The sequence below is a fragment of the Papio anubis genome, chromosome 13 (assembly GCF_008728515.1).
Source record: "Papio anubis isolate 15944 chromosome 13, Panubis1.0, whole genome shotgun sequence".
Taxonomy (NCBI): Eukaryota; Metazoa; Chordata; class Mammalia; order Primates; family Cercopithecidae; genus Papio; species Papio anubis.
The window spans coordinates 20,061,739-20,074,063 of record NC_044988.1 but is presented as its reverse complement, the minus strand read 5'-3'; the positions used below and the strand labels follow the sequence as shown (position 1 = coordinate 20,074,063).

Below are 12,325 nucleotides of genomic sequence, written 5' to 3'. Positions count from 1 at the left end.
GTTTTGACATGTAATTACCTGATGACTAATGAAGTTGAGCATCTTTGATATGTTGATTATCTTTAATATGTTGATTAGTTAATTTGCATATCTTCTGTGGAGAAATGTCCATTCAGATCCTTTGCTTATTATTTAATGGGTTGTCTTTTTTATTATAAAAGTTCTTTGTATATTCTTGATACAGATCTCTTATCAGATATATAATTTTCAAATATTTTTTCTCATTCTATGTGTTGCTTTTTCACTTTCTTGATGTTGTCTATTGAGGACCAAAAGTTAAAGTTAATGGAGTTCAAATTATTTTTTCTTTTGTTGCTCATGCTTTTGGTGTTGTTTCTAAGAATCCTTAGCTAAATCCAAGGTCAGGAATATTTAGTCTTAACGTTTTAAGAGTTTTAAAGATCTAGCTCTTATGATTAGGTCTTTGATCAATTTTGAGCTCATTTTTGTATATGATGTATAAGGATCCGAATTACTCTTTGGCATGTCGCTATCCAGTTGTCCTATTACCATTTCTTTAAAAGACTATTTGTTCTTTGAATGGTCTTGACACCCTAGTTGAAAATCAGTTAAGAATACACACATGATTTTATTCCATCGATCTATGCATCTGTGCTTGTGCACTGCACACTGTGTTAGTTATCGTTTTGTATTAAGTTTTGAAATTGGGACATATGAATCTTCCTACTTTGTCCTTCTTTTTCAAGATGGGTTTGGCTGTTCTGAGTCCTTTGGAATTTCATATGAATTTTAGAATCAACTTGTCAGGTTCTTCAAAGAAGTCAGCTGGACATCTGATAGAGACTGCGCTGAATCTGTAAATCAATTTGGGAAGTATTGCCATCCTAACAGTATTAGGTCTTTCAGTCCTTGAACAGGACATGTTTATCCATTTATGTAGATTTTTAATTTTTTTTTCAGAGTATAAGTTTTACACTTTTTTCGTTAAATTTATTCCTATGTATTATATTCTTCTTATAGTATTATGAATAAAATTGATTTTTTAATTCCATTTTTGGATTGTTCATTGCTACTGTATAAAAATACAGTTGTTTTTTTATATTGATCTTGTATTTTGCAACCATACTGAATTGTTAGCTCTAATTGTTGTTCCGTATATTCTTTTGGGATTTCTATACGTAAGATCATGTCATCTGAGAGGAGAGGTAGTTTTACTTCATTCTTTCTGATCTGAATGCCTTTGTTTCTTCTTCTTCGCTAGTTGTTGTGGCTAGAAACTGGTGACACGTTGAACAGAAATGCCAAGAGCAGACATTCTTGTTTTGCCTCTGATCTTAGAGGGTAAATTTTCAGTCTTTCAGTATGATGTTGACCCTGGGTTTTTCTTAGACATCCTTTTTCAGGTTCAGGAAGTTCTTTTCTTAGTTGGTTGAGTGTTTTTTAAATCATGATTATATATTTTGTTGTTCTTTTTTCTGCATCTATGGAGATGATTGTACAATTTTTGGGTTTTCTATTGATATGTTTTATTACATTAATTGATTTTTTTTTTTTTTTTTTTTTTTTTTTTGAGACCTAGTCTCGCTCTATTGCCCAGGCTGGAGTGCAGTGCTGCAAAAGCAATCTCAGCTCACTACAACCTCCGCCTCCTGGGTTCATGCAATTCTCGTTTTTCAGCCTCCCAAGTAGCTGGGATTACAGGCATGTGTCACCATGCCCAGCTAATTTTTGTAATTTTAGTAGAGACAGGGTTTCACCATGTTTCTGTGTTTTTCATTCTGACTCCAGGAAAACCCCTTCTATTTGTCACTTTCTCTGATTTTCTCCTGCAAACTAGTAAGTCTACAGATTAGCCAGTATCTTCTATAAATCAATGACTTTCCTTTTAGTTGTCTTTCACCACATCTGCTGTTTCTGAGAGCACCCTTAGGCTCGAACTGCACTCTGTGTTATAAATGAAATTAGTTCCTTTGGGAAGAGATTAATAGTGATCTGTTTTAAAACCTACTTTCCCCATCAGCAAAAACCTCTAACCCAGGCCTCTGAAGCTGGCGGTGGGGACAGTTGTGACACCCTTCTATTTGAGTAACACCCCAGTTTAGGAGCTGAGCACTATGTGTGGTGGGGTAAGAGGAGCAGCGGACTGAAATGATCTCAGCCTGCCTCGGCTAGCATGGAACCAGCACGTTACAGGCCTGGGCAAGGGTGATCACAACTCTAGTATTCTCAGTGGTTGTGTACCCAAGGCAGAGCTTTTTTACCGTGCACAGAGGCTGGACAGAGAAAGGAAGCCCCGCCAGGTGCGGTGGCTCATGCCTGTAATCCCAGCACTTCAGGAGGCCAAGGCAGGCAGATCGCTTGAGGTCAGGAGTTCGAGACCACCCCGGCAACATAGTGAAACCCCATCTCTACTAAAAATACAAAAATTAGCCAGACGTGGTGGCAGGTGCCTGTAATCCCAGCTACTCAGGAGGCTGAGGCAGGAGAATTGCTTGAACCCAGGAGGCTCAAGTTGCAGTGAGCTGAGATCGTGCCACTGCATTTCCAGCCTGGGTGACAGAGCGAAACTCCGTCTCAAAACAAAACAAAACAAAACAAACAAAAAACCATAAAGGAAGCCCCCACCTCACAATTGCACTCAACCATAACTTAACCTCAGCAGCAGGTAGCTGGGAACAGGATGAGAAATGCTGACGTCCTGTTCTTCCCAGGAAGAAAATCCTCCAATTGACAACTGGGCCAAAAAGGAGCTCTGTGTTCTTGGGTATAGTAGTCTAGAGTAGAATTCTGGCTCATTAGTCTGGGAGAGGGGACAGAGGGAATGGCCTTTGTTAAAATACCACAGGTTCACTTTTCTTACCAAATTTTTTAGGTTTTCTTAAATAGATGTTTCTTCATTTGCTTATGACCTTGCAACCATTCCTAGAGGCCTTAAATTTGTTGCTGCTGCTGCTGTTGTTGTTGTTGTTTAAATTTTATCAGTTTAGCTGGGGTGCTGGTTTGGAGAGCTTCCCATACTGTCATCTCAGAAATTGATTTCCAAATATACTTTTTATAAGGCTATCGTTTTTATGTTTTTATGAATATGTTAAAATAATCTGGGAGCCCATTTTTCAACACATTGAAGTTACTTCAGTCTGAGCATATAGAGAAGTACTGATGAATATCAATAATGAAACCACTAATCAATTAATACAAAATTATTTTCAACACCTTCTTTATTTTATTATATTACTGGTCTGTGTAGGTTGCATTAAAGCAATTACAAGTAGACTACAAAATACAAGTCGACTGTATGATTATGTTTAAAACAACGAATATACCCAAGAGAGTGTTGATGGTATGGATTAGTGTCATTTTGGGATAAGATTTATAGTCACATGGAGAAAAGCTTAGTGTCTTAATGGTTTGGGTAGAAATATAGAAGATAATGCTTGTCAGTTTGTCAGTGGCAGACAGAACTGTCCTAATGATAGAGATGTTACTTTCCCTTCTAAGGCAAACATAAGCAATGTTAAGTGAGTCTAGATCTTATAGAAGAGTTTTGGCAGTGTGTCTGCTATTTGCTTAAATATCTCATGCAGGTAGTTCCATTTAGTTTTAATATTTTGTGTTCCTTTTATAGGTTGAGCTTTTTCATAAAGATATAGAAGCTTTCAAAGAAGAATATAAAACAGCCTCATTAGTAGATCAATCACAAGTCAGCCTCTATGAATATTTTCATATATCTCCTCTCAAGGTAGGAGAAAGTCGTTTTTATTGTCCTTGATAATCTAGGTAATAGCAAATTGAGGTAGCATTTATATTGTGTTCTTTAGTAACACATAAAATCGGTAAATCTACAATTAAACTAATTAAGTAACAAAGGAATTACCCTTTTACATTTTTATTTATTTTTAAATAATTTTTTATCATGTGGAGTCACCTACAGCATGTATTTATGTTTATAATTTGACCTAACATTATTTTACCTTGATTTTCTGTTAAGCTGTTAGGTGACAATTTTCAAAATTTTGCATATGATGATTTGTGTATTAGTTTTAAAGTAATTTATAAAGCAGCCCTAAGAACTGAAGATGGAATGGTATCAAATCTAAGTTAGTTTTTAATGCAAAATTCCTATAAGCTAATTATACAAATAATTGAAGAAAATTATTAACCATATAATATATAGTTAATATATGTATGTGCAATACAATACGAAAGTGTTTTTTAACTGGTTATTAACTTGTGAAATAATTGAAACATACACTTTTGGAAATACAAATGCCTTTCAGCTTATGACGGAGTTACGTCTCAGTAAAACCATCATAAGTTGAAAATCTTTTAAGTCAGAAATGCATTTAATACACCTAACCTATTGAACATTAAAGCTTAGCCTAGCCTCTTACACATGCTCAAAACAACTGGGCACAGTCATCTAACACAAAACCTATTTTCTAATAAAGTTATTATAAATAATTTTGAATCAAAATTCAAAGTACAGTTTCCACTGAAGGTGTATTGCTTTTACAGCATTGTAAACTTGAAAAATCATAAGTCAGACATAATTCATATACATATGGTCCCCATCATAAGTTGGGACCATATGTATTTGCATCATTTTCAACAGCTTCAACTTTTAGATTTTTAATGTTATTAACAAATATATAAAAATTAGTATTTTCTTAGGTTTACCAAAAGAATGGAATAGGATTAAATATTATGCAATCTTAAATTGTTGAATTGAAGATTTAAATAGAGCTATGTTAAATTTTAAATTTCTTCATATTTCTGCTTAGTAATTTTAACATAATCCAGATAACTTTGAAATCTTATTTATGGTGTAGTGAATTTAAAATTAAACTGTTTTTTAAGAGTTAAAATTGTCAATATGAAGAAAATACTTTTAAATATATATCTCTTTATCTTTTTAGTTACATTTAAGTGTTTCACTGAGTTCGGGCGGAGAAGAAGCTAAAGATTCAAAACAAAATGGAGGACTGATTCCAGTTCATTCTTTAAATCTTTTGCTGAAGAGTATTGGTGCCACACTGACAGATGTACAAGATGTAGTTTTTAAGTATGTTTAATATTCAAATCTGTAAATTGATGAAAATATTTCTATTTTATATGTACCTAAAAATTTCGTAAATGATAAAGTGTGTAAAGTACATTACAGATCATAGGCAAAATGAGGTTTTTGCATTTAAGTGAGGTACAATCTGAATAACACAGAACGTATGGTTTGCTAACCCCTAATTACTAAATTACAGAATTATTAAATAATTTCCTTAAGAAAAAGAGACATAGGCCATGCAAGTTGTGCGTTTTAAAAGATCTTTCTGGCTTAGGGAAGGATAGGATGTGTATGCCTGAAGATATGGTGTCTGAAATGTATGGCTTTAAAGCTAATAGGAATAAGCCTCTTCAAAGCATATGCAACTAGAACAGAATGAATGCAATAATAGGGGAAATGAAAGGATCAATTTTAAATGTTGTAACCAGGAATTTATATTTTAATGTGAGTCATAATGAAGCTCATAGAGTGGCTGACCAAAGAGATTCAGTGTCTGAGTTGAGACTTTAGAAGAGAATAACCCTTTCAAGTAGCATCTAGAATTGATTATTAAGAACAGTTGTGCGAATTAACAAGTCCAACACAAGGTAACACTGAACCTAGATAAAGTTAAGTTAGCGTCAAATAAAAGTACACAGGTATGACGTTAGCAGAAATAGGATTCCACTTAGCAACAAGAAGCATAGAGCTTTTCAGTTACTGTATCAGGTATATACTATGGATGGGTTATAAGTAAGCTAATCTTAGAATATATATTCTGTGAATGGGGTTGTAAGTAAGCAGGCAAAACCTGCTGTAACTGAACCTGGCCATTCTTGAGCAACCTCTTTATCAGTGTGTCAGACATTTTCTATGTGGGCCATGATAGGACAGAATGGTGAAATAAAGTTCTAGTGAAATCCCGTTGTAGTACATGAGTGGGATTCAGAGGATCTCAGAATTTTCTAAATTACATGAAAATTTATGTGTACTGGTGACTTTTCTGAAGATAAGATCCATGTCTTTTATCAGATTCTTAGAGGGTTCTTTGATTAGAATATGCAGAGATGTATATAAAAAGTAGATTTCCTGATTGGCATGGGAAAATGTACTAGAAGGATTCTAAAGAAAATAAAGCCACTCATTAATATTAAAAATACTTTCTCCATACACATGTACAGACAATATATTTTTATGCTTTTTTCAGGCTTGCATTTTTTGAACTCAACTATCAGTTCCATACAACATCCGACCTACAGTCTGAAGTCATAAGACACTATTCAAAACAGGTTTGTCTAAGATTATCTTACAGAAGCGACACAGACTAGTAAAACCTTTTGTGTCATACATATATAATGTAGAATTGTCGAGGAACTAAGTAGCCATTTTCAAATTATTAAAGCATGGGTATTTTCCTCAGAATTGTAAAAAGAAATTGAGCTCAACCACTATTTGAATTTTTTGTCCTTATATTTTTTAGCCACTGACAGAAATTTTTTCTCTATCAGCATGGACTGGAAATAAATAAATCTTTAAATAAAATATTAACTAATTTATCACACTTAAGTAAAAAATGGGTTCAAGGAAACTATTAGTAACTAACTGATGAACATGGGATATTTTTAGCGTAACTAGTTAAGTCAGCCAGATATATTTTTTTAACAGATGTTTTTCCACTTCTAGAGAGACTCCTGTGTTTTAGGATATAACTTACAGAGTATCTGATAGAGCTATGGTATGACAGATCACTGAGCATGACTCAGGAGATTTGGATTTATCCCACTTTTGCCATATACCCACTATGTGACCCCTGGGTATCATCTGGCTTGTATGTTTCTCCAATCTATAAAATGGTGGTAGTAATGACAGTGATCACAGATAATTATAAAAGTGAAAGTATTTTAAATATTCTAGAGCTTTACATGAGCATAATGTCATATTATTTTTAATACTATAATACCAAATTACTTTTTAAAACCTAAGAATAGCAATCAGTAGGCCTGGCATGGTGGCTCACGCCTGTAATCCCAACACTTCGGGAGGCTGAGGCTGGCAGATCACTTGAGGCCAGGAGTTCGAGACCACCGTGGCCAACATGATGAAACCCCATCTCTACTAAAATCACAAAAATTAGCCAGGTCTGGTGGTGCATGCCTGTAGTCCCAGCTTGAGAGGGGGAGGCACAAGAATTGCTTGAACCCGTGAGACAGGGATTGTAGTGCGCTGAGATGGCGCCGCTGCTCTCCAGCCCTGGGCAAAAGAGCAGGACTGTCTCAAAAAGAGAAAAAAAAGAGTAGTGATTAATAAAATGAGATGATTTAGGAGTTGATGTTGGCATTAAAGGTGTTAGCTGGAGAAAACTGGGTGTGTGTTTTAAATAACCTATAAGAAAAAAAATAGATCTAATTATCTGAATTGATTAATGTTCATGTTTTATTTTTAGGCCATTAAGCAGATGTATGTACTCATTCTTGGACTTGATGTTTTGGGAAATCCATTTGGCTTAATTAGAGAATTTTCTGAAGGTGTAGAATATATAGAATATGTATTCTGTGAATGGGGTTGTAAGTAAGCAGGCAAAACCTGCTGTAACTGAACCTGGCCATTCTTGAGCAACCTCTTTATCAGTGTGTCAGACATTTTCTATGTGGGCCATGATAGGACAGAAAAATAGATCTAATTATCTGAATTGATTAATGTTCATGTTTTATTTTTAGGCCATTAAGCAGATGTATGTACTCATTCTTGGACTTGATGTTTTGGGAAATCCATTTGGCTTAATTAGAGAATTTTCTGAAGGTGTAGAAGCATTCTTTTATGAACCTTACCAGGTAAAATAGTTATTTTTGTGGTTGTGCAATATGTCACTGATACTTTTGAATAGATAATACATTTCTATTGTTGAGTTGATAAGTGCAAACAGATTTTGGAACACACATACAAAAGGACATTATTTTGCAGCAAACAATGGTAAGAGGTTTTGGGGGACATTTTTACCTTTTTCCTCAAAATTTAAACTTAAGGTTTTGTTAAGCTATGCTGAATTGTAAGTGTTCTCTTGGAATATAAAAGGTGGATAAAGTAGAAAGAAGATCACCATGTCTTGCTTTGCACAGTAGTGTGGAACTGTAAAAATAATCATGCAGACTGACACCAGGCCAAGCAATCTTAAAAATCAATGGGAAAAAGTATGATTGTTCTATGTCCCTTAAAACTTTTTCTCAAAAAGCCTCCTACTTTCACTTATGAATGTATAGGAGAATAAAAGATAAAGTAAAATTAATATTGATTTTGTACACTGCAACTAAAAACATTAAAAGCATTAAGAATTTTAAAGTGTTTTATTTATTTGAAATTTTTATCAAGAGTAGTTTGAACTGTGCTTGCATTTTCCTCATAAACTTACAGTATGGATCAAGCATCTTTCTGTACTTTGTTGAGTTGTCATACTCCTTTCTAAGGGTCAGCTTCTAACATATCCTTCACACTTTCAGTATCCAGAAATATCCCTAGGAATCCTTTTAATGTGAAACTTTTTGCTGATATCACTTCCTCTGGGACAAAATTATCCATTTTTGTTACTACCTCTTTCCTCGTATATATCTGTAAGCTCATCTTTGAAAGTGTATATAACTCAGTCACTCATTTATTTATTATTTGGCCCTTTAGGGAGCCATCCAGGGTCCTGAAGAGTTTGTGGAGGGAATGGCACTAGGACTTAAGGCACTAGTTGGTGGAGCTGTTGGTAAGAAACAGAATATCTACCAAATATTTTTGTGCTAGAAAGTAATGGCATCATTACTTTTACTAAAGATAAAACAATTTCTGTTAGGTGGATTAGCGGGTGCTGCCTCCAAAATCACCGGTGCTATGGCTAAAGGGGTAGCAGCTATGACCATGGATGAAGACTACCAACAGAAGAGAAGAGAAGCCATGAATAAGCAACCAGCTGGTTTTAGAGAAGGCATCACTCGTGGAGGAAAAGGCTTAGTTTCTGTAAGAAATTTCACAGGGTTGTGAAGAGTTGGGGAAATATCTTTTAAACCTACATTTTGTGAATAAGGAAATAGACATGATTCTCACTCCTTAAATTATTATTTGGATATTTTAAGAGCAGTGGGTGGTAGCATATAAAACATGTCAGTAGCCTCCAAAAACATTCTGTTTAAATAAAATACTTAGGAGATCTGTTAATTCTTTTGATATATAAAAAGCAGAACTCTGTATTTTTTGCGTAAGCCAAACTTGGTTCTTCTAGGCATCATAAAAAAGTATTATAAATTTTCAATTGTGTTTTCCTTCTAGGGATTTGTTAGTGGCATAACAGGAATTGTTACAAAACCAATCAAAGGTAAGTATAGTAGTTCCTTTGCGTGATGTATATTACCAAGTCTTTCTAAGTTGATTCTGTTTTCATTCTTGGATGCGATTGTCAGAAACTCTTTTTTCTTTCCAGGAGCTCAAAAAGAAGGAGCAGCTGGTTTCTTTAAAGGTGTTGGGAAAGGTTTAGTGGGAGCGGTAGCAAGGCCAACTGGAGGCATCATAGACATGGCTAGCAGTACATTTCAGGGAATAAAAAGGTAAATCCTCTTTGGTGTAAAATATACGTTAAAATGCTTAAGCCATGAGAAATGAAACTTATCTGCTCTTTGGCTTCAGGCATTTAGTTATTGTCTTTGTTTTGTGCTGCTATAACATACCACGTAATACCGCAGACTGGGTAATTTATAATGAACAGAAATTTATTGGCTGACGGTTCTGGAAGTTAAAAGTCCAAGGTTGAGAGGCCGCATCTGGCCATGGCCTTTTTACTCTGTCATCCCAAGGCAGAAGGACAAAGAGAGGGCAAGAAAAAAAAAGGGAACCAAAGTCACCCTTTTATAAGGAACCCACTCCCACAGCAACAGTATTAATCCATTCATGGGGGCAGATCCTCATGGCCTGATTTCTTCTAATTAGGCCCCACCTCCTGACTGGGGATTAAGTTTCCAACTTAATCCTTGAGGGGGCACATTCAATCCATAGCAGTCATCAGCACTACAATATGGCAGGTTGCATATGGTCTTCCTAATTCTTTTTGATATTTTTTAAGTTGCTGCCATTGCATTGTTTCAACCCTATGGAGTTCACCTTTATTTTTCATTCATTCCCAGCAGGCTTACAGGAGCAGTTTGGCAAGTTAAGCAAACTCAGTTATCTTAGTTTAAATACATTAATGCTATACATATCAATTATAAAATTAGCAAATATAATCTATATCCTTTTTATGAAATGAAGAATGGCATTTTGTATTTCTTGGTTCAAACTAAGTTTGTCTTCATCCTTCCTTTATTATCTTATTTTGTTATAAGTTGTTATAGTAGTCCTTCTTGATCTGCAGGGATCTGCAGTGGATGCCTGAAACCTTGGATAGTACCGAGCCCTATATATACTGTGCTTTCTCCTATACATACACATCCATGATGAAATTTAATTTAAAATTAGGCCCAGTAAGAGATTAACAATAATAATAAAATCAGACAATTATAACAATATACTGTAATAAAATAAAATAAACGTTACTTCAACACAAGCACTGTGATACTGCAATAGTCATTCTGATAACTAACTGAGACGGCTACTGTGTCACTAATGGACTGGTGGTGTATAAAGCATGCATATGCTGGACAGAGGGATGGTTCATATCCCAGGAAGGACAAAGCAGGGTGGCAAGAAATTTTATCACGCTACTCAGAATGGCATGCAATTTAAAACTTAGGGATTGTCTATTTCTGGAATTTTCCATTTAATATTTTTGGACCACAGTTGACCATGGATAACTGACACTGCAGAAAGCAGAACTGTGGATAAGTGGGTACTAGTGTATATGCATTCCCTTTCTCTTCCTTTATGCAGGTAATTTTAATACATATTCTTTTTTCCTCCAAATTAAATTTAGTGTAAGGCTGAAATTTAGTAGTTTCATTATTGTTACCTCTGTCCTAGAAATTTGTAACACATATAACAGATGATAAAATTAATGTTAATGAGACCTATCTCAGAAAGTTAGGTGGGTGGCTATCTTCCTAATCTTTTTCCTTTGTGTTTTCTCTTGCTTTCTGCTCTATAGGGATATGTATTGTCATCATATGAGCTATTCCTCTTAAGCCAGTATTTCATACTGGTTACCATAATTGGGTGTTTCTGGTTTTGGCATTTAGAATTAAGATGGGGAAAAAAGGAATCATTCTCCTGTACCTGTAACTTTAGTTTCATAAATATAATGTGTTGAGTCGTAGTCGTCAGAGAAGCTCAAAAGTCAATGAAACATAAGGAATTTGAACCATGTAAAGGCTTCCGCCAAAAGCTACTAGAATTACCTTCCATTTATCTAAAACCTTATAATTCTATACCCAGCTGTATTACCTTTAGGGATTGAGGGCATAATGACACATTTTTAGAAAAAATAATAAAGACTAAGAACTATTAAAGGATGTACTTGTGAAAAAAGACACTGAAAATAAAAGGAGGAATGGCTTACAAGATTGAAATGTAAAAATATAAATTGGAAAATCTAATTGAGCTACATGAAAGCAACATTGGAAACAAATTATTAAAAAATAATAAAATGCAGTTTGGGGAGAGAATGATTGGCATTAAATATTGTCATTTGTAAAGAGGATGTACTTACTAATATTAGATGAAACAGACATTAAGGCAATAAAAGCATTATTTGGGATAAATAAGGTAATTAGGTAATGATAAAAAGAACTACTAAGTAGGAAGATAGTAACAATTTCAAACTTCTACTCAGTTCGTAAAATTGCCTTAATTTTTAAAAGCACAACTTGACAAAACTGTAAGAACTTTTCAAATGTACAATAATCGTGGAAGAACTTAATATTTTTCTCAATAATTGATAGATCAGGAAGACAAAATGAAAGTAAGTAAATTTTATCTGAATACAGTTAACAAGCTACCTAATACAAATGTAAATAATGATTCAGCACATTTTAGGGAGCGTTGTCTATGATATAGACACTTCTGATCATTTGAGGGGCCAGCAATGAACACAACTGGCAATGGTCCTGTGTTTGTACAGCTTACATTCTAGTGGGAGAGGAGTAGACAAAAATAAGCAACTGATAAATATATGATATGCTAAATGGTGAAAAATAAAGCAGATTAAAGGAAGTAGGGAGATGCAAAATGGTAGGGAGGAGGGTTGCTGTTTTACATATTCAGTGATCAGGGATGCTTAACTCGTAAGATTATATTTGAGGAGAGACCTCAAAGAAGTAAAGGGTGAGCCATGTGAGAAGAATGTCCCAGGCAGAAGTAACAGCA

The 12,325-nt window shown here is 34.6% G+C and overlaps 1 protein-coding gene across 9 annotated transcripts in view; it reads left to right on the top strand.

Annotated features, from left to right (window-relative positions):
• The window catches only part of VPS13A (vacuolar protein sorting 13 homolog A), a 256,982-nt gene that overhangs the window by 197,396 nt on the left and 47,261 nt on the right, over positions 1–12,325 (top strand). For 6 of the 9 annotated variants that reach the window (XR_001895953.3, XR_004177826.1, XM_017949938.3 and 3 more), the window contains exons 60-68: positions 3,587–3,700; positions 4,878–5,023; positions 6,207–6,288; positions 7,443–7,524; positions 7,799–7,830; positions 8,669–8,744; positions 8,832–8,995; positions 9,305–9,350; positions 9,456–9,579. Coding sequence is in view for 7 of the 9 variants with exons in the window: in XM_017949938.3 (XP_017805427.2) it covers positions 3,587–3,700; positions 4,878–5,023; positions 6,207–6,288; positions 7,443–7,524; positions 7,799–7,830; positions 8,669–8,744; positions 8,832–8,995; positions 9,305–9,350; positions 9,456–9,579 (866 nt within the window). In the remaining 2 variants the exon portion in view is untranslated. Of the gene's footprint in view, positions 1–3,586; positions 3,701–4,877; positions 5,024–6,206; positions 6,289–7,442; positions 7,525–7,716; positions 7,831–8,668; positions 8,745–8,831; positions 8,996–9,304; positions 9,351–9,455; positions 9,580–12,325 lie in introns of all 9 variants that reach the window. The other 3 variants (XM_017949941.3, XM_017949942.2, XM_017949943.3) reach the window with 1 other exon arrangement.